Below are 27,881 nucleotides of genomic sequence, written 5' to 3'. Positions count from 1 at the left end.
AGAAAACAAAAAACATAAGACAATGTCAAACAAGAACTACCGTAAAATTTCCAAAATTTTCAGAAAGTAAAAAATAGGTTAAATAGTTAGAACTCCCCACCCAATTACATACATGTAATCTCGGGATGGAAATGTTCATGTGTGCATCCCACTTGGTAAGCAATTGTCACCCATGGCTTACAATAAGCAGTAACTCGGCAAAGCGAAGACATTATCGTACATCAACAACACAAAAACGTGGTTTCTTAGTTGTTACCCCGGCATTAGTCCATTTCATTAAAACATCAAATTACTATTACTCCCTACCTTTCTCCTCCTACCAGGCTTCCACCACCAAGCCTCAACTTCTTCTCCCAGATCTATAATTCTCTCTCCTCACTCCTTCACACCAATATTCAAACTTCCAGAATTTTCCTGCAATTTTCAGACACATTTCCAATTCAATTTCATTGATTGAAGTCTAATTATGTGGAGTTCGATTGCTAATTTGAAAGAAAACCTAAATAAAATTGCTCTTGATGTTCACGATGGTGACGACGATGAAGATGAACTTTCGATCCATGCTTACGATTCTCCTTACTCTGATCGAAGGCGTTCTCACAGTCTTGCTCATTCCAAATCGCCTTCTAATTCTCCAAATTTGTCGAATGGAAATGATTCTCCTTATGTTTCTGAGGTACTTGAGTTTTGTTCTTCACTTTTGTTTTCGATTGTTTGAGTTTAGTACTGAAATTAGATGTAATTTGATCATAATTATTAGGTTTTTGAGTTGATGACTTTAATTTTTGCTGAATTTTAGTATTATGTTTTGAATTTTGGTTATTTGATAATGTGCATGTAGATTGAGCGGTATAAATCGGAGATTAAGAAGCTTAGGGATTCCGAGGCAGAAATTAAGGCACTATCAGTTAATTATGCTGCTTTGCTGAAAGAAAAAGAGGTCAGTATTTTACCTGCTGAATTCAGGATTGTCAATTGCACTCACCATATGTTGTTCTTTTATTCTCCTATTAAATTTCAATTCCTTGAATTAACACCGAATCCAAATGCATCTCGTGTATTCGATTTTAGCCAATATTCGCAACAGCTGGTGACACGAGAGAAATAGTGTTGATGATAGAGGTTGTATGAGCTCATTTGTAAGTGATTTAGCTTTAGTTTAGAGGTGGAACAGCGAGATTGTAGGTTTTGTTCGGTAGATGATATTAGATGTCATCAGAGTGTTTCTCATTTTGTGCTAGTTATTAAGTTCTATGTTAAGAACTTAGTAATAACCGAATATCAGATGTTGAGTTGATGACTGGCATATATCTGGTTCTTTTTTCCTGCATCATACTCAATGTATGATAGATGTTTAGTAGAATGTTATCCGAGAGGAAGGATATTGGTTTCGCACTTTAGTGTTTTAGAGTGGATCTTGTAAGCTTCTAATTTAGTATGTCTGGCCTAAATGGACCATCCAAATTGCTACGTAACAAACAATTGCAATATCTACCTAACATCTTTCACTCTTGCTGTTCTGTTAATGTTAACTAGCATTTTGGCCAAGAAGGAGTGACCATTGAAATGCATCCATAACTGTTATTAAGTTAGGTGGTATATTAAATACATATAGTGAATTAGGTAATAAGGTAAAAATAAAGGGAGAAAGGGAAGGGGGGACACATTGCACTTATGGTTTGTGTTATTATAGACGATGTGTTTACAATTTTCACTAAGCATACGATTAACTTTTTCATTCATGCACTGATATACCACTCGATTTGGGTCATACACCTATTAGAATAATTGTTTTGGTATGGAAGGGTTATTTGGGAATAAGATGCAAGTCACCTAAAGTACCTTAATTGTTAATTGCAAGATAAGTTTTTTGCAGAATAATGGCCAATGTTATGAGCTACAAATATTAGATATGCTATAAGTTTTTTGCAGAATAATGGCCGATGTTATGAGCTACAAATATTAGATATGCTAGATGCTTTATGTTTGGGGCTCTCGAAAATGGCTTAGAGTGTGCTTTGCTCAAAGACACACAATTATTGGCATTCATGGAATGATCCCTTACATTGAATTTTCTCACTTTTCAAAAAGGCTTTTAGTAATTGGTGCTTAATTTTGTTATTAATAGTAGTTATCCCTGGAGGTATTCTGAGTTCCTGACATGTGAAGATTGCTTTTGATAGAATAAAAGCTGTTTTTTTTTTTACTGGTTTTTGCTGTAAATTAGTGAAATAGGATCCACTAACTAAAGGTTATTTTCCACCCAAAAAAAAAAAGTTTAACTGTTAGGGTTAGGAATTTTTCATGAGTAAAATATCTGATTTAAATCTGTATGTCGGGCTAGTACTTTTGTGCTTATATAAGGATTTTTGAGCAAGAAGCTCTGTTAGTGTTGTCCATGACGTATCTGACAGTTTTAAATTCAGCTAGTCTTTTTGTGCAGTTTAGAGAAGTCAACCTTTCAAAGACAGTTGGTGGTTGGTGGCTCGTATGAAAACACGTGAAGTTATATTTCTTCATCATCTACTTGTGAAACAAGGCTGTCTGAACACCATATGTCTAGCAACCTCAAATGTATGATAGACTGAGCTTTAGAACTAGTAAACTTTTAATTCTATATAAATATTAAGCCAGACTAGACCTTTAAATCATAACCTTCTAGAATGATCCTTTTCTCTATGGAAAAGAGGAGGTTTTTTGGTTGCTTTTTCTTATGGATTGTTTGGAGATTGATAAACTCTTGGGAGCATCCTTACATAAGGCCCCCTGGAAATTCTTAAAAATTAATGCTTGACTGTTTAATGCTCGTCATGCGCTTGCAATTTTTTTTGTGCATCACTATTCTGTGTAAGAATTGATGGAGCTTGATAGACGCCGGATATGTTGTCAGATAAATTTTGAATTTTCAGTCATTCTTTTTCAACATGATCACAATTGTTGTTTTTATATAATACGTACTAGACCACTCAAGAACCTCTTCCTTACAATTCTACCTATGACCTATGTTATCTGCGGATAGCTTTACTCTATAGTGAAAGTTGCTGACAAAGATTGTACTGTAAAGTCAGAATAGCTAAACCACATAATTCTAGAATAATGCTATGGTGAAATTTTAGGCTCATTTTACTTTCTGTTTGCCATGACTTTGTTTGCTTTTACCTTTCTGCTTATTTATGTGATTTTCCCTTGTGTGGAAATATTTTTGTGTTTGCTGTTTTATCTATTTGTCCTTGTGAGCTTTTAATTGAATTTTTTAACTGAATTGACAGGATCATATAGTCAGACTTTATCAAGAAAATGGCTCGTTAAAACAAAATCTGGAAGTAACAAATGCTGCCCTGAGTACCACCCGTAATGAAGCTTCAAGAGCATCAACAAGTAATATGAATGTGCAGAAGGTACTGTTTGAAACATTCTTCATCGTATAAGGGTTGAATGTCTGAAGTATTCTTTATCAAGTCTCCATTACTTACCTAAGAAATATTGTATAACTAATATTGTAATCATTCCTGGATAGGAGAATCTTGTTTGAATTTGTTCAATTGCTCTATTTGAATGGTTCTCTATCTTCGGCTATGCATTAGTTGCCGAGAATCTTTTGCCCGTTTCCTTTCCCACCTTCCATCTTTTCTACATTGGAGGTTGGGTAGTGTGTATCTTATTAAATCATCATTTAACTCTTAAGATTACTGTACAGAATGGTATTGTTTCTGTGTCACTGAAGTTGGTGTTATATGTCTTTCTGATAAGTGATATTCCATTTTGTCTATGTATAGCTTGCCATTTTCTAAAAAAACATATTTAATATATTGCAATTTTTAGTATTCTCTTGTTATTTTTTGTAGTTATTGTACCAACTCTTTTGTTTGATGTAGGGAAGTGGAGAGCAATCTCCTAGCCGGCAGAACAAGCATGGAACCTCTGCTAGAAATCGTTCTAGCGGGAATCAGTGGCAAAATGGTGCTGTTTCTAAACAGGATGGGATCAGCAATGGTTTTTTACATACAAATCAAGCTGATTCGGATTCCAAATATTCAGATTCCCGCCGGGAAAAGGTAATGTACATTCTGTTCTGCATTACTCTTAAACTTTTTAGTCATGCACGAACCGCCTTTTAAAAATGCATAAGCTAACACACAATGGGTATTGGAAGAGTGGATGAAAATAAGTTGAAACTACAATGTATCCTCTCCTCAATTCTTTATGTTGTTTCTGCCTTTTATTTCTTGTTAATTGACATTATCATAGAGAATGCAAATTTTTATGTGATTGTTGATCTTGGTTAGTGCTATATGTTCTTTTGGAGATTTTCTTAGTTATTGCTTGTATTTGGAAATAGCTTTAACAAAAAATAAATGACTTCTAGGAGCTTGCAGATAAGTTAGAAGAGAAAAACAGACTTCTAGCTGCAATGCAGAAGGATCACGAGTCACAGATGAAAAAATTGGAAGCAGAATTGGAAAAAGAGCGTGCAGAATTGGCGAATACAAAAGTCAAATTGCAAGGTTTCTTTTGCATGTACAATCTCCTTCCTTCTCCCCTGTTGCTTAATTTGCATTAATCATTCAATGCTGTTTTCAGACGAAGTAAAGACGAGTGGTTCATTAACAGAGAAGCTCAAGTTGTTGAAATCGGGACATAATGAAGTAAGTAATGAATTCTATTTTGACTCAAATTCAAGGAAACAATTATGTTGTTTCTATGTTGTTTCTGTTTCTCTAAAGATAGACATGAATAGTTGTGCTGGATTAATTCCATCCTGTACAGGTGTAGCTTTAAATTTGTGCGTTATTATGAATTACATGTTGACGTGACATTGGTGCCTATTATTTTGTTTTCACTTTTTCGTCTTGCTATTGATGGATTTATCTATTCTCGTGTGTGCATTCTCTTTTCTTAATGGGATGATGGTGTGGAGGATCCTTTCATTGCATGTATACTGAAGTGTTGATTTGATAATCTTTAGGAATTTTTTTAATATCCTATTTCTAGAAATTTAGATTGAAAGCAAGACATGTTGAAAACAAATTTATCTTTCTCTTTCTTCACACTCCAAGTCTTCCCTCCGTTAACTTAATCAAAACACTGTTCTTATAGTTCTTTGCTCTGTTTTATCATGACAGTATCTTTTTGACATCATTCCATACATTGACTAGAATACTCTGTACATAAATAAACTCATATGGTAGTCATTTGTCAGAGTGGATTTTAAAATCATATTATGCGGAAAGGTTTTAGATATTATGAATAGGCTGCATTAGTCTGTTGGCTTAATGTACCCATCTGACTTTTTATCTTGGCTACATGTACTGAAGTATATTTATAATAACTATTGTGGAATTATTGTTTGTGTATTGCAGACATCATTTGAGGTAAATAAGCTGCGCCAAGAGGTGGATGAAAAAGAATTGGAAATTAAACAATTACAAATGGAACTTCGTAGAAGACAGAGTGAAGGAGCAAATGATACAGACGACCTGAGAACAACAATATCAAGCCTGGAGAAGGAAAATGTCAAGCTAAAGGTTGGTCATCTTTTTCCTTTTGTTGTTTGCATTTTGTCAACAGAGTTAATGATAAGTACTATCATGTTAGTAGAAGTGCGGGAACTAAATTCTTAGCTTTATTCTAGGCAGAGAAGGAAAAATTTGAATCCACACTTAGTGATACTACTGGAGCAGGGAAGCTGCAATATAACAATTTTAATGAGGTAATGTCTGTTAATGCTGATGTTATTTCTTGAAAACCATATAGGTCTTCACTGTCAATGCAATTCCAGTTTAACTAATACATAGTGTAAATGTAGGATGGACATGCATTTACGAGCTTCCCTGGTAAAGCTGAATTGGAGCATTCCTTACAACAGATTGAGAAAGAACTTGAAGAAACACGTCGAGGAAGGGATAAAGCCAATCAAGAGCTTGCTCGTCTAAAGCAACATTTATTGGATAAGGTTGTGTGCTTCATAATCTTTACTCCGTAATGTGAATTTGTTTGTTATCAGTACTTAAATTAATTTTTGTGGCTAATATAACATTGGTAAACCAACCTATCAAACTCTGGGAATTTGATTAGCTCAAAATTTATTTTCAATGGATTTTGTCTCTTTTCATTCATCATATTACATTCAGAATAAATTGTATAGTTTACATGTTCAATCCCCCCTTCAACTATCTGGCACTATGTCACTAATATTCAAGCTATTTGTGTGCTATCTCCCTTTAGGAATTGGAAGAATCAGAAAAGATGGATGAGGATAGTAAAATTATTGAGGAGCTTCGACAGCATGTTGAATACCAAAGGGCAACAATCTCAAATTTAGAAAGAGCTCTGGGGCAAGCTCGTGCAAGTCAGGAGGAGATCAAGATTATGAATGATCATGAACTACAGCAGTCAAAGGAAATAATTGAGGACTTGAAGAAGAAGCTTGGTAGCTTCATGGGTGTCATTGATGCCAAAAATATAGAAATCTTGAACTTGCAAACTGCTCTTGGACAATACTATGCTGAAATCGAAGCAAAGGTCTTAACTTGGTCCCAAATCTTCTTTCTGTTATATTTGCTTCTGAATGCATTGTTTGAAGCCCTTTCATGCCCAAATTGTGAAATTTTTATTTACAGGAGCGTTTGGAAGGTGACCTATCGCTATCCAGAGAGGAGTGTTCAAAGCTTTCACAACTTCTGCAGGTCTGTGCTCCATCCCATATTAACAGCCATAAGTCTTTACTTTCTTTGGCGTCTTTCACGTGTAACAGTAGCTTGCAAAGAGCTCTAAATATGTGTGATATTTATCAACTTGTAGTGTGCATCAGTGCATGTAGTTCAGTAGTTAATTTTCAAAACCTGATGCATTGTTGACTTCTTGTTTAATCCTGAAAATTCTTTGTGCCATAGCTTTCAAAGAAAGCCGAGATTCGCTTGTTGTGGACCACGTTTGAGTTTTCATCTCACATATTCAAATTTCCAGTTGAAATACTAGTAACATTAAACGTGCCAATCTATCCATCATTTGACTGCATATGATGGAAGTATTCCGAAGGGGGGAAAGTTTCAGATTTGTTGTACTTGCTCTCTCTACAACTTGTCAGTAAATTTTCATAATTAATTTTTTCGTAGCTCAGTAAAGAGAGTAGAAATGTTTTTTTGTGATTTTGTTTCAGAAAATAACATGCCATATATACTGCAGGAATCACAACAACAAGTTGAAGCATCAAACAAGGAGAAGGAAGAAATTTTAGCCAAGCTTGCTCAAGCAGACAAATCAGTAGCAGAATGGAAGAATCGGGTAAATAAGCTTGAGGAGGACAATGCAAAACTCCGTCGTGCGCTAGAGCAAAGCATGACAAGGCTCAATAGGATGTCAGTGGATTCTGATTTTCTTGTCGACAGGTTTGCATTTTGAAACCATGCAATACTTTTTTGTGCAGTATTTCATACCTGATTCATCATCTTTCTGCTGTTGTGTAAAACAATTGTTGGATGTGGCAACAATCTTCTTAGGGTCAACTAATGTTTTGTGTGATATTTTCAGGCGCATTGTCATCAAGTTGCTTGTGACATACTTCCAGAGAAACCACAGTAAAGAGGTACACTGTTATTTTACCACCCCAATCTTTATTGAATTATTGTTGCCATGTATTGTGTGGATCATTTATATGAATTATATGCTCATTTTGAATGTTAATAGTGGCTCATTTTGAATTGTTACCAGGTACTTGATCTCATGGTTCGCATGCTGGGATTTTCAGACGAGGATAAGCAGCGAATAGGCGCTGCTCAGCAAGGTGGAAAAGGTGTAGTTCGTGGTGTTTTGGGTTTGCCTGGCCGCTTTGTTGGTGGCTTTATGGGTGGAGGTTCTGCAGGGACACCTGCAAATATGGCTTCAGAAAATCAGGTAATTGACTAGTTGATTCTTAATTAATAAGTTCTTTTAACCCAGACCTGGATCTTTTTCTTAGCATCTTGCCATATGTTTTTACCTTCAGTCTTTTGCGGATCTATGGGTTGATTATCTTCTTAAAGAATCTGAAGAGAGAGAAAAGAGAGAGTCTACAGAATCCACTGAAGTATCAAAGGGAGATGTTAATGGTAGCAGTCCAAGCACCCCAACTGCTCCTCAAGCTTTGCCTGACCGAAGAGCAAGTTCTAGTGGACTTCCTCCTATCTTTTCTACCACAAATCCATCTATTGATACATCAAGATTGTCACATTCCTATCAGAGCTCTAAACCTTATGACCATCCTGCTTCTGAGTTCTCCACAGTTCCTCTTACACCCTCAGGTAAGCAGTTCTCATAGTTTTGAGGCTCTTACCTGAATACAGTTATACAAACGTCGTGTAATTAGCCAAAAGGTAAAAGTTTTTGTTTTCTTATTTTTGTTCATGTAATGTTTGATTCATTTATATATTGATTCAATTGCAAATATGATCTCAATATTCTATGTAGATTGATAAGAGGGAAACGTCAAAGTGTCGTGGATATTTATTACCCCAATAAGTCGTATTGATTAGTTATCCCATGTATTCAATCTGCGATGAAGAATTACCCATTCGTCTTGAATTTTCAATCTTAAACAACTATGCAATGGAAAATTACCCATTTGGTTTGTTATAGCTCTTGATAAAATTCATTGAAGGTAAAGCGTGGATGTAAAAAAATTAAACCTTCGTTTAACTAGGGATGATTTCAGTGTCATATCTTGTTTATTGCCATTGATCCTTTTGGGAACATTGGATTGGTTTAAGCATTGTTACATGTCTTCTAATAGTCATGCCACCTAATGACTAAAACACAATAATGATGATGTAGAACTGTTCATGGGCAGGACGGCCTGCTAAGCCCGCCCAACCCGGCCCGCAAAGAAGACGGGCTTGGATAACCTTTTTTAAAAAAAAATTGGATATTTGGGCGGGTTAGGCCCGGCCCGTTAATGTAAATGGGCGGTTATGGACAAGAAAATATGTGTCTTGGTTTAGCCCGCCCGGCCCGTTTATAATAATAATACTATTTTAATAATTTTTATTTAGTTAGTGATATATTTAATAATAAAAATAATACTTTGTGTATTTAAGAAAATACTATAAAATAATCAATACAGAGAGACTATAATGAACTATAAGCTTTTATTGGTTACAATTATTTATTTTAATTTTATATTATGACATATTTTGTGTGTTTTTAATTTCTATTATCATTATTTGTGAATAAAACTTTTTAAGACAACCTCTACCAAAATAATTTTAGCACATGTAAATAATAAATAGATTAATTAGTGTTATAAAAAATACAACAAAAAATTAAGGCTCGTTAGCCCGCGGGCAAGCCCAACCCGTTTAGTAAGCGGGCATGGACAAAGTATCAAGCCCGCATAAAAGGGTTCGGGTTTGATACATGAAGCCCGTTGGACAAAAAAATAAGCATAAACCCGGCCCACTACCCGCCTAAGCCCGTAAATAATCACCTCTATGATGATGCCTGTTGAAATCTATAATTGGGATATTAGTTAACATGTCAAGTTAATAGCGACACAATCAATGTACATTCGATTAGTACAAGAACAAGGCAATAAATTGGACACAAACAATTGAGAAAAATCTGGTATTGACAAGACAAGGACATACCCCTACGCTCCTAACGAATTGTCGTATTCCTATCAGATTTGTCCTTCAAAACAACGCAGGTCTTCTCTCAAGTCTCAACACATTTATTTCAATTTTCCCTTTTCTATACGTGTAATCAGTACATCGTATACAAGTAATAAACTGGGAACTTTTTTTATGGACGGATGGATCAATGATTAATGAGGATGAAAGAAAAGGTTAGCAACCATGATCGATAATAGTATCCATAATCACCCAGATGTTCTGGGATCGATTCTTATCCCCGCCCTTGTGGCTCTCTAAACACAAAAAAAAAAAAAAAAAAAAAAAAAAAAAAAAAAAAAAAAATAGATAAACTGAACAAGTTACAATACATTAGCACATGCTGTAAAAGTTCAACCACAAGGGACTTTGAGAGATTCAAACACTCAAATAGGAGGGCAGTCTGGATTTTACTTGTAAAGCTCCTGGGTTCCTTGCAGTCATCAACAAATAGACTGATGGAACCAGATGGAACAGTCAACTACAAGGCTGTAAAACATTGCCTAATTGATAAGGTGAGATACTTAAAAATTGAGCCATAAAATTTGCTACAAGACCTTCACATCAAGTCCTTAGAGTTGATGAACAGATGACAGCACTTTAGTGTTTAAATAAAAAGATTCCAAGGAAATAACCAAGCAGAGTAACGTGTGACCAACAAAGGGAAAACAAATCAAAATAAGCAGGTACCAAAATATATTGTACTGTATATAATTAGCATAGCACAAGGGTAATAACAGATCAATGTATTGTGACTGATACATCACAACTAAACTCTAGCAAATACTATTACCTATCAAAGCCAAGAGAACCATGTCCACGAATAAACAAGATTAGGTAGCTCTACTGTGCCATAAATGTCAATAAACAAGAACAAAGCAACGCCCACAAAGCTTACAAAAACTGGCAACTCCAATCTAAACCCAGCAATACCACTTTTTAGGCACCGAAAGTCAAATGCAAATAGCCAAAATGAAAATGCCAAAGGTAGAGTAGCACAACCAACGACCTTTGGATAAGTCAAGAGTTAGGAAACCTAACACTTGTTTGTGGAATAAGGCTTGTTTAATATCTCTAATCCGCCTTCTTGTTCTTCAAAGGTCCCATTGGAATCTTGCTAATGTACCTCTCATTCACCACACCATAATGCTTCTTGGCCTCACCCATTGCTCTCTCGGCGAATGCATCAACATGGTCCTCGTATTTCTCGTACAGAACAGGGATAGTATGCAACAATACAAAATCTGTGGCAAAACACAGATGACAATGTTTAATGACACATTACTTAAATCACAATAACAATCACAAACTAACCTTAAAATCCAAGAGCAATGAATAACAATATGATCACTTACTGATATAGAATAGGGTCAAGAAATCGCAGCTCTTGCCAACAATTGACAATATCCACAATCCTGCAATGACCTGCAAACAACAAATGATACAATTGTTGTCAAAAAAAAAAAAGAAATGATACAATCATCAAAATCAGATCATGACCAAAATTCCTAGTCTCTTCAATATAATCATCAACATAAAATAAGTTAAGCAATTCATACAGCAAGGAACTGCTTCACATCTTTTCCAGTAGCAACATCGTGCAACAGTTTAAGTCCTCGTCTCAACTCAGACACAAAAGCACTAACAATTTCCATTATCATGTTCTCCGGGAGTGTAACCTCGGGGATTTGAGGTGGTGACGACCTATGATTCGAATTCAAGACATTAATCAATCAAGCAATTTAATGAACTTATTCAATGCATAAATGATAATGTAGTTAACAAAGCGAGTTTGAAGATTACTTGTTGATAAAGCTGGAAGCATTGGCCCATAGAAACAACACTGATAGGGAGAAAATCAAGAGGTGGCAAACGAGAGTGAGCAGGTGGTATCCAAGCAGCTCAAACAAAATCCAAATCGCAGTAGCTGCTCCTAATACAGTAGCTGAGATCTTCTTGTTCCTCCACAAGAACACATCAGCAGCTGCATCACCATTCACATTCATTACATCATTTCTAATTCATCAATCAATTTGTAGATTACTTTTTTCAATCTTCAAACAATTACAATTTATAGATTACTTTTTTCAATCTTCAAACAATCAAATTCCAATTCAATCGCAATTCATAGATAAATCAATCTCACTTTATGCACATGAAATCAAATCGCAAATCGGAATCATAAATTAGGTAAAACAAATCTGAATATTATCATACAAAAAAATCGAAGACTTGGTGAACAGCTTAGATTAAAAGTATAAATCAAGTAATTAAGATCAAAGAGCATAATATTTAAATCAGAAGAGAGAGAAAAAGTGCGTACGTTTTCCACCACCGAGAACTTGGTGAACAGGTTTCTCACGGCCAAAAAGACGGCGGATCTTAGATTCAACAGACGAAGAAGCAGCAGCAGGAGCAGGAACCGGAGCAGAAGGAGACGACGTCATCTTAGGCTTCTCAGATTCAGAATCTGAGGAAGAAGAAGATGAAGAAGACGACGATGAATCATGCTTCTTCTCTTCCTCATGCTTCTTCTCTTCATCGTGCTTCTTCTCCTGGTCGTGGCTTTCATGGAAGTGAAGCTTCTCAGCGATCTTCTCCATGAACGACGATTCTCCTCCCTCGGGATGAGGAGCTTTGGTTTCTCCGATTTCCGCCATTAAAGCTTAGCGAAGAAGTTTCAGAGAGAGGAAAAAAAGGGAGAGATTGATTGGAGTTTCTAGAAAGTGAAATGAGGGTTTTATGAGAGAGAGAAAAATATGGGAGGTTTTATAAAGAGAATGGGGATCACGAGAAAAGGAAATGAGAGGAGAAATCGTGGCCGTTGAGATTAAATCAAGGGAGTTAATCTAGTGGTTTTGTAAGAGGGAAAGAAGATTCAAATTTCAAAAGCAAAAGTTTCGGAATATAAATACGGTATTGATTAAACGGCGTTACTTGAGGAATAATATTATTAAACGGCGTTTGATGACGACTCTGTCTTGTATAGAATTGACGCTTTTTCTGATTTTTTTGCTTACAGATGTGATTTAAATTGACGGTCATGAAAATGGAGGTGCCGACCGTGGGATGGTGGACGCCACGTGTCATTAATTTAGGCCTTTCCCCTTTAGAATGTTTTTTTTTTCCGGACTTTGTCACCATTTTTTTTTATTGCAAGGTGTGACTTAATTTTATTGAGTAATATATGAATTATCTTGATTTTATTTGTAATAGTTTGACATTAGGACGGTATAAAGTAGTTTATATAGAGTATGAATTTATTCTAGTAATTTTATTCATACGGAGTTTTCGGATAAAATTCACGCACAAAATAATAATACCTATCGGATTTTCGGATAAAATACATCCCATCTAGTTCAATGTGAGAAACATTGTAGTATTTCTAACTTTAAAGCTTGATTCACAAATTTACACCAACATAGTTTGCTAACCTATCCAAAAAATAAATAAAAAAAACTATTTAGATATGATGGACTATATACACAACATATTTAGTTGGTTTCAATGCTTTATTGATACGATTATATCACAGTATAGTTTTATAACTTCTATTTGTAGAAAATTCATTAACATACATAGTCAAAAGCTGTACATTATCAAATGGTCAAATAGAAATGCTAAATCCTTGAAGATTGGAAAGAATGTTGAAGGTACATATATCTAGCTATATTAGGTAGACTAAAGACTAACCTTAATTTTGTACCAATGAAGGCTGTGATACTTGATTCACAAATTTACAGTGGACCATGTAAGGCTAAGGGCTAACCCAAACCTATTTTTGTTGTAGCTAATTTAATCACAAATTACTACAGTACGTCACAACTCACAATATGAGCCTAGGAAGTTTTTAGGCTATAAAACATGTAAGTGGGCTCGACAATGACCTGGATAAGGAGATATGTTCTTCTTAGGTCGGCTAAAGCTTACCGAAAGTATAGGCCTTTTTGCTGGAATGTTGATACTACACATCTAGATTTAGAAATTTAGTAGTTGTTGATACTACAGACTACAGTACTACAATACTATACCAGTCCAAAAATATGAGGAAAAAAAACTATAAGTAAATAATAATATTTCATTGGTATTTTAAAATAGAAAAAATATATACAGCCCTAAAAAAGCTAAAAATGGAAAGAAAAAAAATAAATAAATATTTAGTATACCGCTTTACTCGTGAATTGTCGATCAATTCCCAACTTAAAACAAAAAAGGGAGTATATTGATTTTGAAATATGCAACAATTTGATCTAGCACTAATCATAATTAATTCAAATTCGTATTTATATGCACATTTATAAGAAATTGTTACTTTGTACTAGTATTGTATTACTTATTACTCCATTCGTCCCTTAATACAAATCTCTTTCTAACATTTATTACTCGAACAATAAAAAAAAAGCATTAGAGACAGAGAGAGTATGTAAATTATCGTCGATATATAAACATTGTATTAATTTAGTTTTTAGAAATTATTCCAGGTACCCATAAGGTTTTAAAATATGCACTGTGTACACACATGACATACTCCATACTTCCTACTTTGTATATAAAAATTAATACGGAATGAGGAACTCCATCTGATTCTCTGAACCATAACCAAGATTAATCTTTGTGTCCAAAAAAAGAAACATTTAAATGAAGTTGCGAGGACCAATAGTATAGTGCTTCCACATACGAGTTAATATAAGAATCAAAATGAGCATGAACTCGCCGCAATATAAAAAGAATATGAGGATACGGACATAACAAAGATTCGTTGCCCTCTGCCCACTGCATAATGTAACAGTGTAAGACTAGATCTAAATGAAGCACACACATTGAACAAAATGTTGGAAACAACATTACAACATATACTACTGCGGCCCAAAGATTCAAAAATATAAATAAATAAATAAATAAATAAAAAAAAAGATGCATATATACACGAAGTAATTAATTTGATGCAGACCATGCAATACTAATAAATTGGACAACAGTTTTAAATCAACGGTAACTTTTTTTAAGGGGTGCAAATCAACAGACAACAGCAATTATTCATAGTATATTATACAGTATGAATGTATGATCATTGACTCTAATTATAGCTGGTCAAACTTTTGTAATTGGGTGCTGATGGCTGAATACCATTTTACAGTATTTAATTAATTAAATTTCTTCCCTACATTCCTATAATCATTGACTCTCAGCTACTTCCTATATTAAGCGTATAATATTATAGGTTCCTTGGTATTGATTTGTAGTTCTCCTTATATAGAGAAAGTAACGCCTGTTATAGTGTCAAGGTGTCATCTATTTCATGCCAATTTTGTATGCTTCATTAAGATTTTGTTACTTTCATATTTTGTGGTTTGATGGAGTTGATGACACCAAATGTAGTATGTAGTAGATGTGAAAATAAAGTGATGATTTCTTATAATTAATTATACATAGTCTTGGACAATTTCAAATGGACAAATCAAAAATAAAAATAGGCAGAACATATGAGTATATTACATTTTATTTTAGAAAGAGGAAAAAAAAGGTGTAACACAATTGTGCAGGCAGAAGTCAAATGCCAAAATACTTCAAAATACAGAGTAGTAAATAACTATATACGGAGTATAAAATTGCCCAATGTTTCCAATTAGTCCAACTTCTCCTTTGGTATTCTTTAATTCCTAAACAGTAAAGCTGAATTGAAAAATTGGGTTCATTCTAACGGGTGATAAGATGAAGCTGAAATCGGATTATGGGCTGGAAATTTCTAATCTCAGCATAAATGGACTTTACGTCAATTTCAATTGGGCTGAAATTCTGGACCAACTTTCGCATATTATGACTTTATGATAAAAATAAATAAAAAAAATAAAGGAGCTTCATATTCCCTGAGTAAGTGCATTCCCTTAAAATTGAAAACATGCTAAGCCGTAATTAAATCTTCTCATAAAGGATACCAACTACTTTTAAATGGTACGACTATGAACTTCAGAAGTCAAGCCAATTAAAAGCCTTCTATGTAATAAGATCATATTTTAAACTACTCCGTAATTACTTGTCGAAATAATAAATTGTGAAACACCTTCACACGCTCTTCCCTTTTGTCCCCTTCTTAATTCTTATTCTTATGCCTCATCTTCATAGGTTTACTTCAATTTGAACCATGACTAGAAACCACTACACTTTCACTTGGCCTACTAGGTGTTAGCCTTAGGCATGTAAGCAATGACTAAACAAAAGTCAAGCTGATTTCATGTCTGAGATCGTTACATATAGATTTTGTGAAAATTTTAAATCAAAATAAATTCATTATAAGTACACTTACATTTATCTAAGAGGCTATTCTGTTTTGGTCAAACAATATATTAAAGATAATGAAACAATACAAGTCAAACCAGACAATGACATACTATGTATAAAATAATAGATTACATCAAAACTTCAAAATAGATTTAGATTAAAATACTTGAATAAGATGAAAGGAACGAAACCTTATTCTAATTAACATATTACCAAATAAGATTAGACTTTAAAAATTCATATCATACCACATTAAGATAGGCAAAATTATACGGAGTAATTCCTAAAGATAAAAATTCATTCAGACCAAACTAAATGTCCAACTCTTAAATAATTTAGACCCAAACACCTTAAAGATGATGAAGAGCACATAGCATCAGGGTACAAAACTACTCCGTATGTCGTTGGGTTTTCATATAGAAAGTTGAAAGTTTTGCCTAAGATTGATTGAAAAGTTAGTGGAAAAGTGAGTTATTAAAAAGTTTAAGTAGGTTCTACAATTAGCTTAGTATAGTTTTGAGTACATTAGTTAATAAATAATGAAGATAATCGAGATGGGAGATCTTGAGATTAGTTTTTAAAGCTCCTATACCATTTCCTTTGTCATCAGTTTCCTCAACCAGATTTACAAACATAATTTTTGGAGCTCAAGTGGTGTGTGTTGTCACACTACTACTCAACTTCTTTCCAAAGTCAACTCTTTTTCTAGTAACAATGCAATCATGTCTCTAATAACTTAATTAAACAATACATCAATTCTTAATCTCTGGATCTTCTTTGACTATAGCAGAAGCATCCATAAGACCTTCATTATATAGGATTATATAAAAGGCTAAAATTTTAATAATAAATAAAAATAACTAAAAAATTATATGCTCTTCGAGAGAAAACAAAGGATATAAAACACATAAACATCACAATGGCTTATAGTTCCAAACTTCCAACCAAAAAAAGAAAAAAAAAAGTCAATTATTGAATTAAAGAATCAGAATATCACAATAGCACATGATTTGATGATTTCATTTTTTTTTTTAAATTAAAGATTCTATGTTCTTATATCACAATAGTTACAAACTCCTTTTTTTTTCAATTTTCTCTTTTTCTTCCTTTCTCTTCTTTTTTTTTTCATCTCACTTTTTCTTTTACTTTTTGTTAGGGAGTAAGAGAACATAGCATCTCAATGATCTCATCTCACACATAAAAAAAACAATAAACATCGAAAATCGATACTCAACTCCTACTCAAAACTTAACATTAATCGTGTTTTTAATTAAACATTAATAACACCAATCGATATTAATCAATATTTGCATGAATCAGGCCAAAAAAAAAACCTAGCAATTTCCATTGAATTTGTGTTTACATTTGGCCTTCATAATCATAATTTCAAATCAATCATACTTAAACCAAAATCTAAAATCTAAAAAAAGAAAAATCCAAACTAATAAAAATATAGTACAAGTAGAAAATAGTTTAAGAGGAAGAAATGACAGTAGACCTGCGACGATTATCAGGGTACTGAGAAAGGGGGACAACCTCGGCTAACGGCGTAGAAATCGGCGTCGGTAACGGAGAATTCCGACAAACAGGACAAGAACCGTTAAGTTTAAGCCAAGCATCAAGACAACACAAGTGAAAAAAATGGTTACAATCCGGCATCATTCTCAGCATCTCACCTTCTTTGTAATCACACAAACAAATCGAACACATTAAATTATCACCGTTACTAGATTCTAAATTCTTCTTGTAGAATTGAAATTTCGGGTAAGAGTTTATGACAGCACGATCGAGTCCAACGACGCCGTTTGATGCTCTGTTTTGGTTTTCCTCGTCGTCGTTGTCGTCTTCCGCGACAAAGATGATACGAGGTACGATGATGCCGTTGTCGGAGGAGTTAGGTAGCGGGGGAGCGTGGAGGCGGCGGCGGCGGCGGTGGTTGGCCCGACAACAGATGTAAGAAGACAGGAGAAGAGCGGAGAAGAGTACGAGGAAACCGAAAGCGATAGCTATGGCGTAACCGAGTCCGAGGTTTTGAAGTGAGAGAGGGGAGTGAGGGGGAGAGGAGGAAGGTGGAGGAATAATGGCGGACATTGAAAAAGGGGGAGTTTCATTTTTTAGGAGAGAGAAAGAAGAAAGGGAAAAGGGGTTGATGGGTTGAAGTTAGAGTGGGGTGAAGAGGAGTTAATTTTGGGAAGAATGTGTTTAATTTTATTTGGAAAGAGAATGAGAGAGGTGGGTGGAGAGTCCAGCTGCTGCATTTAATTCTTGGTTTGGGAACAGCGACACTCATTTAATGGGGAGGTTGAAGAAATTGAGGGTTTATAGAGACTCCTTCAGAGCTCAAGGAGGGAGATGGGAGAGCGTATATACAATTATTTAAGATCACTAATGTCGTGTTCTACTATTCGATATGAAGATTAAATAGGGATTTTAAGATTTTAAGTGTGTTATTGTGTTTTTCTGAGGATGATCACACATATTTTGTGTAGGTGGTCATGTATTAGACATTTGCAAATTGTGGTACATTATGTCTTAAACGTAATTTCGATTTAATTGGAGATTTTGAAGTAGCAGCTTGTTGGAGGAAAAAAGCGTAAAACTTATAAGAAATGGATTATTTAAGTAACAGCCTATTATTAGCCTGGTTCGCTTATCTTGTATTCTTGTTTATTAAATAATCATTATGCCAACTGTTTTATTACAGGTGTTTTCCTATTGTCAAACATTCAAATAAACATGTTTAACAATGTTGGTGTGATTCGGTATGAGTTACATACATAACATAAATGATTATGTAATGGTAGAAAAAAAGTTGGGTAATAGGAATTTTTATTTTCTTTTATAGGTTTTGCCTATTTTAAATTCTTCTAAAGTTGGTTATATTGCAAATAGACAACTAGCCAAGAATTAATTTTTCCTAGACATCTTTCTAGCCAATATTACCATCTTTACTCAAACTGAAATGAAGGAAAGTCTTTCTTTGTTGGGTTGTTGTAAGTGGGAAGAATGGTCTTTATTTAATCATGATGATGAGTTTGATTACCGGATTGTAATGCTACCAACCGTGCATCACTAACAAAATTAATACTAATACACTTCAAGTTGTCTAAATTGGTTTGTTATTATTGGCAAAATATGGTTTATTCAGGATATTTAGAGACAGGGAGATATAACAGTGTCCCTTAAATTATACTAGTATCAAAAGCTAGCTAGGTTGTACTAAATAAAAAATTAAGTTGTTGTGTCATTCATACTTCTTGACGTTAATTACACATTTTATACCCGACACACCAGAGTTCTACAGTTTTGTTTTGGAGTTAATCACTTTGAAGGATGATCAGCAAACTATTCTGAATGTACTTGAAATTATTGGTCCCCCAATGCTAATTTTAAAAGGTTCTAATAATAATTCTAACAATCAAATAATGACAAAAAAGTAATGATATTGCAAAAGAAAAACTCTCACACAATAGACAAGAAAAAAAAACGTAGGCAATAATCCACTTAAATTTTGATATGAAGTAACTTTTTGCTAATATATTATAGAGTTTCATGTTCAATAGAAGATTAGATCATTTAATATTTGAATGTGATACACCAAATTGGAATTTTTTTATTTTTTCAATCGTGTATAAGCTAGTCATTAATATCACTTCATCCCTTTCGTAATAATCGTAACATTTTGACTTTTACTCTATGTATATGCTTACTTTTTGACTATTATGTTTGTAACCATATAAAAAACATAGGTTGTAATGTAAAATATTGTTGGATTAGTTTAAGTATATTTTCATCATATTAACATTTTATACTCCGTACTTCTTAATACGGAGTAATACGTAGTATATAATTACAAATAGGATAATTTGCCAATTACTACCGCAAGTTAATACCCATTTGTAAATTACTACCGCAAATTAAAAAAGTTGTGAATTACTTCCGCAAAAATTTTTAAGATGTTGCGATTACTACCAAACCTCCATTAAACCCAAATATGACGTCATTATATCCCTTTAACCTGTGTTTGACCATGGTTAAGGGCTTTAACCAGCACCTCCAAAAAAAAAATGGATTAGGGATATAATGACGGGTTAAAGTGATATAATGACGTCATAGTTGGGTTTAATGGGGGTTTGGTAGTAATCGCAACATCTTAAAACTTTTTGCGGTAGTAATTTACAAACTAGTATTAACTTGCGGTAGTAATTGACAAATTTTCCTTTCCTTACAAATATTAATGATCAAAATGGGGCATTGGTATATGTGTATCGGTCGAAGTGTTGCGATTATTATGAAACGGATTGAGTAATTCCAAAACAAAAGTTCCTCTAACTTAATTAATATTATATGACAAATTAATTCCAAATTTACATACTTATATGTCCTACTCATTGTTCATTTTTGAGGAAAATCTATTAACGGACTTTAGAATGTAGAGAAAAATAACCACTGTAATACAAATTATATATATTCATTATTGAACCATATAAAAAAAATTAATTAAATCAAATAGTATATAGTATACATTGATTTTTAGGAAAAACAAAGGTTAATAAGAAATCCAACTCATAAATTTGAGGTCATGAAGTTGATTCCGATTCATTTCAAGTTTATTGGGTGATATTTTTTATTACTCCATATTATTTTACCCCAAATCCCCAATACAAATGTCCTTTTAGATTGTTTGTACTCCATATTAAGTTATTAACAAACCCAAAGAGAAATAGAAAATGGAAAAAGAAAAGTTTCTCATTTATTTAATACGGACTACAACCTTTTTAGAGTTTTAGATGATGATAATTTGGTGAAAGTGGTAAAAGCAGCACGTTCACATTGTAGTATGAAAGCATGGAGTCATGCTCACACAATCAGTAAAGAGGACAAAGAAGCCCATTTTTTTAATTGACTTTTGAAGTTTGAACTCGTCATCTTGCTGCAGTTCCTGGTCAAGTATCCTCCTTGTCCATTCCATTACCACAGACGGCCCGTCACTTTCTTCTAATTTATTCTTCCACTAATTGGGCCTTGATTTTAACATTTGTGGTCATTTTTTTGGGTTCTTTTGGATCACCTGATTGCTTATAGAGTGAACTAGTGAAGTATATCTCACACAGTCACACATTATACATCTAATTGTACAATTGGTGGATTACATGTTAGATCAACTTGTACAACATTATAAGGAACGTCGATGGCAATTTGTCAAATAGATTAGCTGATAAAATATCTGCAAAAGATATAATAAACGCAATCGAAATTTTGTATCTGTATTTTTTTTTATTTTGTGTTTGATTGAAAATATTATAATTGAAACCAACGCTTCAGCATCATGTTAAAAATAATTTATACAACATTATGTACCTGACTATGCTTCTTAGGCTATAATTATGAGCTTACAACAAGACTTGGTGACCCCAATGTAGACTATTGAAAGATTACAGTTCTATATGCTCTACTAACAAAGAGTGCCAAACTCATTTTCCAAATATCATTATTATCCTGAAAGTTTTGGACAATATAGCAACATACTACGTATTTTCATTCTAGAAACAAAAATACTACTCATTCAGTATTTCTAAAATCTTAATTCAACAAAACTCTTACTACCTATGTCAACATTTAGTTGCAACTTTGGGGTATTATTTGAGAGACATAAAATATTTCAAAGTTGCAACTAAATTTTAATGGAGGTAATACATTTTTGACCCTGAATTTCTTGGCTAGAAGTATTAAAACTAACTGTACAATTCATCTCTACAACAACATTTTTAAAGTCAATGACCAACACTTTTATTCTTCCAGGAACTCTGCTGTAGGTATCCGTAATAAGCAGGCCAGAACTCAGATCACTAACTATGCTCGAAGCCTTAAACATCCGTTCTGTAATGATTTCCACAGTTATGTTCATCCTCAAGGTATGCCGGCCCCGGGCTCGGCCGGGTGGTCCATGAGCCTCACCCACCATGATCCCCTTGCAGTAGATGCTTGTTGTGGTGTTACTGAACCTAAAGGTAGCCCGGTTCAAGTTATCGAATGAGATGTCAGCAATCATTGAGATGTTGGACCCTGGCTGGTTAACCAAGTTGGTGAGGGAGATTTTGTTGAATGTCATGATTGGATCCTTAACCTTAAAAAATGTGAAACGAAGGACTATCATGGTTATGATCATTAACACTAATGTCCCTAGGGAACATAATAGGTAGCGGATGCAAGTCGTGCAACCCCTTTTTTTGGTGGATCGGATCGGATTTGGATCAGTGATCGGACTTGCTAGTGGGCGGGTCCGATCCTCCATCATGGCAGGGGAATTTGATGGGTATGTTTAGGGGCCGGGAGAATTGACAAGTTTAGAGTTAAAGAACTAAAGAAGAAGGTGATGTTGATACGTATTGAAATGGGAATTATAATTTTAGATTTTTGCCTACTAGTTTTTAGGATATGCCACAATAGTTAGCTAAAAAATCAACATTGATGACCTCAATATTATAGACCAAATGGTGTATAGGGATAGGCGGATAGCCCACTGAAATGTTGATAACATATAGCACGTAAAAGAACCAATGCGTTTATAATTACAAGAACTCTAGCACCAAAACAAGCAAAATTCTGGTGATAACACGAAATGTTCCTGTAAGATATACTAGTACAAGGGAGACCTCAAGAGTGAGTTTCCCAAATATAACCAACATGAAACTATGAAATGAGGCATAAAAAAAGGCAGTATGTTTTTTTTTTCTTTCAAACATCATGAGGTTTATTCCTTCTTTTCCTCCTCTTCTCCTCCTCCTCCACCAAAGAAGTCTCTGATGGACGGAAGCTTGATCTCTCCCTTGGAAGAAAGGGGAATGGTAAAGTTTCCAATGATAGGGAGGTCGATAACAAGACCCAACTGAAGTTCATAATCAATGTCCCAGTCCCTAAAGATATCCCTTGCCAAGCTCACTATGATGCTATGTGGCACCTTCATTGGCACGTCAAGCATTGTAGTCTCCTTTCCCCTAATGGATCCTGGGTCTGCAATGGTACCGGATAGTATCTCCCTGTAAAAATTGACTCCATTTCATTAGTTCATCATTCAAACCACGGAATGATTCTCAATCATCGTTCCTCAACTAATGACACCAATACTAATACAAACGAACAGTGAAACTTAATTAATGTGAGACTAGGGTAACATTTGTTTAATTTCGGAATGACTAATAGCTTTATAATGGATAACCTTTAACGTCTCATACAAATTAATGAAGGACAGTATCAACCTAAGACTTACTCGTACAAGAACAGCATCAATAAAGACGTGGAAAAGGACTTAGCCTGAGATCTGACATATTTTATTCATTCTTCTTTTTCCTGAATCCTGACTTTCTTATGAATATATAATCTTTGTCTCTCTACTAGTAGTTGCGTAGAAAATTAAAAGTGGAATAGTATCAAGAATATGCCAAATCATGGAGCCCAAATAACCATATTTAAATTGAATTTTCAATGTTTCCCTCCATTTTATAAAATTTGGCATCTTCATAATATAATACCTCCACTGTACTACATAATAGAAGTCTTTGGTAGTACTAATTCTTATCCCTCTATGATTACGCGTTAAACAAGTTTATGCACACTTTTGTTTGTGACCTAACTAGTGTTAGAGATCGAATGCATAACATTCATGATCATAACGATGATACTTATATATATATGTGTTAATCACTTGTAAATTAAGAACATGTCTAACATTTTCTGCGCATAATTGCATAAATAACATCGGTGTGCAGCAGCTAGTTTTTCAATGAATCATCAAAATTTTTGGATATTGGACTATATAAAATTGTTAAGTCTGATTACTCTGATATATCAAACAAAAAAAATATTGACAAATCTTAAATAAAACACAATGAGCACCTAAGCTACATTATCATTACCAGTGATGGGTTTGTTTTCCTAATCTTCCCCTGAATCAAAGGCTTTGGCAAATTAAAGTCATGAAAGTAAAAAGGAAATATGCCCTTTCTACCTTCTAATATAATCTACCTCGACAACTTTCCAATATTTTCTTAGCAATTCAAATAACTTTAGTGCTTTATTGATTAATATGTTGATCATATAAACATTAGAGAAATAAAAAGAGCATCATACTTTCAAAAAAGAGGAAATGAGCATCATTAATCCATAATCAATAGGGTATACTATAGACAATGGAATACGACTGTCCGAGTATATCATTTCCTAATATATCCCCAAATCGCCCCATATTATACCTTTATAATGTCCTCGATTTACCCTCAAAATCATTTTTAAATTACCAAAAATACCCTTAGTCATTTACGAAGTTGAATTTAGATGCATATCTAGGAAATTAACCGGATGCACCTCAATACAACAATAAAAAAAAAAAAAAAAATTTAAAAAGTCTAGTTAGGTAAAGGGCATAAAAGATTAATTAAGGAGTCAAACCATCTAAGAAACATGAAATCTATTAACTACTTTGACTAGCAAAATCAAAAGGTTCATATTCAAACAAATCACCAGAAACAATTACACTTCAAACAGGATAAATAAATCAAAAAAAAAAAAAAAAAAGCAGGGGAGAACAATTAAAAATCTCCAAAAATCCAAGATATAATACAATTACATATATATCACATTGATCAAACGATTGACAAAATAGAATTTTTTTTTAAAAAAAATTTAAATGCAAAAAAAGGGTGTAAAAAAGAAAATATACAAACCTGCCATCACATCTAAGGAGGTAAGTGATCTCACAAATAGGAATAGATTGAGAATAAGGGTTCATAACACCAACTTTAGCGCTGTAAGTAACACCCTCTTTGTTAACTCCTTTCAGATCAAAATCTTCTATGTTTGCTTCTGGTTTTGGCATATCTGCGATCTTCTCCGCCACAAAGTTTTTTGCTTTGTCTATTAATCCTGCCATTTTTTTTTTATGATCGAGATTAAGGAAGATGATTTGCTATTGATCTTGTTTAAGCGATGCTTCTTGTTTTGGGATTGGTCAGGCCTTTATATAAATAGAGGTTGAGAGGGCTCTCTTGCCTTAAGATGTTAAAAGGTGTCACACGTATACCACTTTTATTGCATTCTGATGTGATTTTCTTACAATAATAATAATATTAAAATTGTTTCCTTTGAAGGCGATTATTGTAATATTTTATTTATCTCGATCTTTATTTTGAATACTCCGTATTTAGTTTTCCGAATAAGGAATAACTTTAAATATTTAAAAAAGATTAAAAATATAAACATTACGCATTATTTGATTACTCAATTAACTTTTTTTGCTCCATAAACAACTTGATCAGGGATTCAATATTTTTGCGTTTTAGTACTTAAAAACAAGTTAAGGTTGGTACATAGACCACAGACATTAGGAAATGGGTATAAATAAAAGACAATTATGAGTATATATATCACAATTCACAAAGAAGGTTTATTCCTCGTTATCTTCTCCTTTGCGAAAGAAGTCTTTGATGGAGGGAAGCCTGATCTCTCCCTTTTTCCGAACAGGAATAGTAAAGTTTCCAATGATAGGGATGTCGATAACGAGACCTATCTCAAGCTCATAATCAATGTCCCAATCCTTAAAGATGTCCCTAGCCAAGCTAACAATCACACTATGTGGTACCTTCATTAGCACTTCTAGATTTGTCTTATCATTTCCTTTAATTGAACCTGGGTCTGGAATAGTTCCGGATATTATTTGCCTGTAAATTTCAACTTCATGCCATTAGTTTACATCAAACTTGAAGAGCTAATATATAGTCAATCTGAAACTAATCTTAATCTAAAATTGCGTTAAAAAAATTTATACAATACTGTTTTTTGTCCTTAACGTTGATACATTTAGAAAATAAACTAGATGTATAATGACCCTATTATCAAACCATCCAAACAAATGTAGCATCATACATTCATACCCGGAGTACCAATTTAACCACCTCGACTATCAAATGCAAAAGGCCAGGTTCATATATAAATATAATTCAACAAACCATCATAAAACCAAGTCAAACAGGGAAAATCATTTCTATTAAATAAAATCTAGTCTCCATTTATATATATGTAATTCCTTAACAATTGACCTACAATTTTAGTTGTACCCCGTGAACATCTTAATTGTTAATATGAGTACATCAAGTAATCAACATGAGTACATGAACTAAATTAAATCTAGTGACGGCCTTATAAAGGGTATATCATTCCTAACATATCTTAAAAGTTCCCTCCTATTTGTACATGTTATCCTTAAAACACCATTTATATCTCCTAATTAACCAAAAAAAAAAAAAAGCACTTGATCCGTCCTAAAAAATGCCCCAGAAAAAAGGGCATTAGAGGCAGCAAGATCTAACGTTCAATTTAAGCAAAATGTGAAGTCAACTTATAACTTGTTAAACCACTTGTTAAACCATCTTGACTAGCAATTAAAAAAAATAATAAATAAATAAAAAGCAACATTTCAAAACTCCATTTTTCATTAAGGCCCTGTTTGGTTTGATGTAAAATGTTTTCATAGAAAATGAAATTTCTATTTTTTTTCCATTTTCCTTTGTTTGGTTTGTTAAGGAGTGAAAATAATTTTTCAAGGGTGGAAAATTCCATCCTTAATGATGGAAAACATTTTCCTTTTAAAAACAAGGGAAGCCACATTTTCCTCTCTCCTCCTTATCTCTTTTTTTACTTCCCTCTCATTCATCCTTACATTTTAACTCTTATTTTTTTATTTTTCTTGGACTTTTCTTGTATGCAACCAAACAAAGGAAAACTAATTTGCAATTGTGTTTTTCCTTGAAAATATGTTTTCCATGAAAACTAATTTTCTATTAAAAATGTTTTACATTAAACCAAACGGGGCCTAAATCATCCTAATTCATAAACATTTGCACTATCTCTCAAAAAAAAATAAAAAAAAAATAAACATTTGCACTAAACACGAGTAAAAATTAAATCAAACAATAAAAAAAATATATAAAAAACAGAGGAATCAATCAGAATTTCCCAAGATCCAAGATTTACAAATTGAAAATTATTATTATTCCAAGTGCAAATTATAAAATAACAAACCTGCCATCACATTTAAGATGAAATGTGATCTCACAAATAGGAATGGAATGAGAATAAGGATTGGTAACACCAACATTAGCACAATATGTAACACCTTCTCTGTTGACTCCTTTTAGATCAACATCATCTATGCTTGCTTCTGGCTTTCTCATATTTGCGATTTTCTCTGATACAAAGTTCTTTGCTTTGTCTCTTAATCTTGACATTATTTTGCTAATCTCTCTGCTTTATATAAACTAATTTTATGAGATAAGGAAGATGATTACCCCTTAATCATGTTGGTCATTGGCTATAATTTAATACTAATGCTTTTAAAGTGGTTGAGGCCTTTGGGGTTTTAATATTGTCTTATTGGTGCTACACATATATGACTTTAATTACATTGTGATTTTCTTACCTAAGTATTAGAATTGTTTCCTTTTAAAGCAGATTTTTGCAATGTTTTTAAAGATTTTGGGCATTTACTTTTTTCTCAAGAACAAATTATTAATATTACCTAAGAATTATAGCTTTTATTCCCTAAAAAAAAAATAGAATTTTAGCTTTTAATTTTTAATAAAACTAGATTAAGTCCTGTGCCACACACGGGTTTAACAAAATTTTATAATGAATTATAATGTTAATTTAAAATCTACCAAAAAATAATCCACATATTTTAAAATAAAATTGAAAAGGTTTGAATCTCAGGTTTGTTCTCTTCAGCTTAATTTCAGTTCAGTTTAGTTCCTAATTTTCTTCTCTCGTAAAATATTCATTTCAGTTCAGTTCATTTCAACTCCAATCAATTCAGCTCAGTTCAGTGAATCAGAACATGCCCTTAATTAATACTCGAAATTGAGCCTAAAATCCGAATTAGACCAAAGGTAGAACACCAAAAATAAAGTA

At 33.4% G+C, this 27,881-nt stretch overlaps 6 protein-coding genes across 6 annotated transcripts; 1 reads left to right on the top strand and 5 right to left on the bottom strand.

Annotated features, from left to right (window-relative positions):
• Positions 1–132: 132 nt before the first annotated feature.
• LOC110713976 (golgin candidate 4-like) lies at positions 133–8,605 on the top strand. The gene is made up of 15 exons (XM_021892431.1): positions 133–676; positions 842–940; positions 3,270–3,398; positions 3,876–4,055; positions 4,367–4,505; positions 4,582–4,646; positions 5,361–5,525; positions 5,633–5,710; positions 5,807–5,953; positions 6,226–6,522; positions 6,621–6,686; positions 7,186–7,388; positions 7,531–7,585; positions 7,711–7,893; positions 7,985–8,605. Exons 1-15 carry the CDS (start codon positions 467–469, stop codon positions 8,294–8,296), a joined length of 2,328 nt encoding a protein of 775 aa, XP_021748123.1. The 5' UTR covers positions 133–466; the 3' UTR covers positions 8,297–8,605.
• Positions 8,606–10,314: 1,709 nt separating this feature from the next.
• LOC110713977 (reticulon-like protein B4) lies at positions 10,315–12,404 on the bottom strand. The gene is made up of 5 exons (XM_021892432.1): positions 11,965–12,404; positions 11,445–11,625; positions 11,201–11,345; positions 10,997–11,066; positions 10,315–10,885 (listed from the first exon to the last, which is right to left on the bottom strand). Exons 1-5 carry the CDS (start codon positions 12,299–12,301, stop codon positions 10,716–10,718), a joined length of 903 nt encoding a protein of 300 aa, XP_021748124.1. The 5' UTR covers positions 12,302–12,404; the 3' UTR covers positions 10,315–10,715.
• A 4,741-nt stretch (positions 12,405–17,145) lies between these two features.
• Positions 17,146–18,301, bottom strand: LOC110713978 (RING-H2 finger protein ATL67-like). The gene has a single exon (XM_021892433.1). The coding sequence runs from the start codon at positions 18,009–18,011 to the stop codon at positions 17,394–17,396; it is 618 nt and encodes a 205-aa protein (XP_021748125.1). The 5' UTR covers positions 18,012–18,301; the 3' UTR covers positions 17,146–17,393.
• Positions 18,302–21,594: 3,293 nt separating this feature from the next.
• On the bottom strand, positions 21,595–22,077 carry LOC110714347. Its single transcript, XM_021892852.1, has one exon. It carries the CDS (start codon positions 22,075–22,077, stop codon positions 21,595–21,597), a length of 483 nt encoding a protein of 160 aa, XP_021748544.1.
• Positions 22,078–22,420: 343 nt separating this feature from the next.
• Positions 22,421–24,978, bottom strand: LOC110714154 (desiccation protectant protein Lea14 homolog). The gene is made up of 2 exons (XM_021892625.1): positions 24,644–24,978; positions 22,421–22,960 (listed from the first exon to the last, which is right to left on the bottom strand). The coding sequence occupies exons 1-2, from the start codon at positions 24,847–24,849 to the stop codon at positions 22,675–22,677; spliced, it is 492 nt and encodes a 163-aa protein (XP_021748317.1). The 5' UTR covers positions 24,850–24,978; the 3' UTR covers positions 22,421–22,674.
• A 209-nt stretch (positions 24,979–25,187) lies between these two features.
• Positions 25,188–27,411, bottom strand: LOC110714155 (desiccation protectant protein Lea14 homolog). The gene is made up of 2 exons (XM_021892626.1): positions 26,997–27,411; positions 25,188–25,636 (listed from the first exon to the last, which is right to left on the bottom strand). Exons 1-2 carry the CDS (start codon positions 27,200–27,202, stop codon positions 25,363–25,365), a joined length of 480 nt encoding a protein of 159 aa, XP_021748318.1. The 5' UTR covers positions 27,203–27,411; the 3' UTR covers positions 25,188–25,362.
• Positions 27,412–27,881: the final 470 nt, after the last annotated feature.

This window comes from Chenopodium quinoa, unplaced genomic scaffold, assembly GCF_001683475.1.
Source record: "Chenopodium quinoa cultivar QQ74 unplaced genomic scaffold, ASM168347v1, whole genome shotgun sequence".
Lineage (NCBI taxonomy): Eukaryota > Viridiplantae > Streptophyta > Magnoliopsida > Caryophyllales > Amaranthaceae > Chenopodium > Chenopodium quinoa.
The sequence above is the reverse complement of the archived record's forward strand: the minus strand, read 5'-3'. Positions and strand labels throughout refer to the sequence as shown.

Bases quoted from the DNA above. Each gene is read 5' to 3' on its own strand.
- LOC110713977 (XM_021892432.1), bottom strand. From the start codon at position 12,301: ATGGCGGAAATCGGAGAAACCAAAGCTCCTCATCCCGAGGGAGGAGAA. The intron at 11,346-11,444 runs GTAATCTTCAAA...TTCGAATCATAG, and splicing joins GCTTCCAGCTTTATCAACAA to GTCGTCACCACCTCAAATCC. The intron at 10,886-10,996 runs GTAAGTGATCAT...GTTTTGCCACAG, and splicing joins CTTGACCCTATTCTATATCA to ATTTTGTATTGTTGCATACT.
- LOC110713976 (XM_021892431.1), top strand. From the start codon at position 467: ATGTGGAGTTCGATTGCTAATTTGAAAGAAAACCTAAATAAAATTGCT. The intron at 941-3,269 runs GTCAGTATTTTA...CTGAATTGACAG, and splicing joins CTTTGCTGAAAGAAAAAGAG to GATCATATAGTCAGACTTTA. The intron at 6,687-7,185 runs GTCTGTGCTCCA...TATATACTGCAG, and splicing joins AGCTTTCACAACTTCTGCAG to GAATCACAACAACAAGTTGA.
- LOC110714155 (XM_021892626.1), bottom strand. From the start codon at position 27,202: ATGTCAAGATTAAGAGACAAAGCAAAGAACTTTGTATCAGAGAAAATC. The intron at 25,637-26,996 runs GTTTGTTATTTT...TGAAATTTACAG, and splicing joins CATCTTAAATGTGATGGCAG to GCAAATAATATCCGGAACTA.
- LOC110714347 (XM_021892852.1), bottom strand. From the start codon at position 22,077: ATGATAGTCCTTCGTTTCACATTTTTTAAGGTTAAGGATCCAATCATG.
- LOC110713978 (XM_021892433.1), bottom strand. From the start codon at position 18,011: ATGTCCGCCATTATTCCTCCACCTTCCTCCTCTCCCCCTCACTCCCCT.
- LOC110714154 (XM_021892625.1), bottom strand. From the start codon at position 24,849: ATGGCAGGATTAATAGACAAAGCAAAAAACTTTGTGGCGGAGAAGATC. The intron at 22,961-24,643 runs GTTTGTATATTT...CAATTTTTACAG, and splicing joins CTCCTTAGATGTGATGGCAG to GGAGATACTATCCGGTACCA.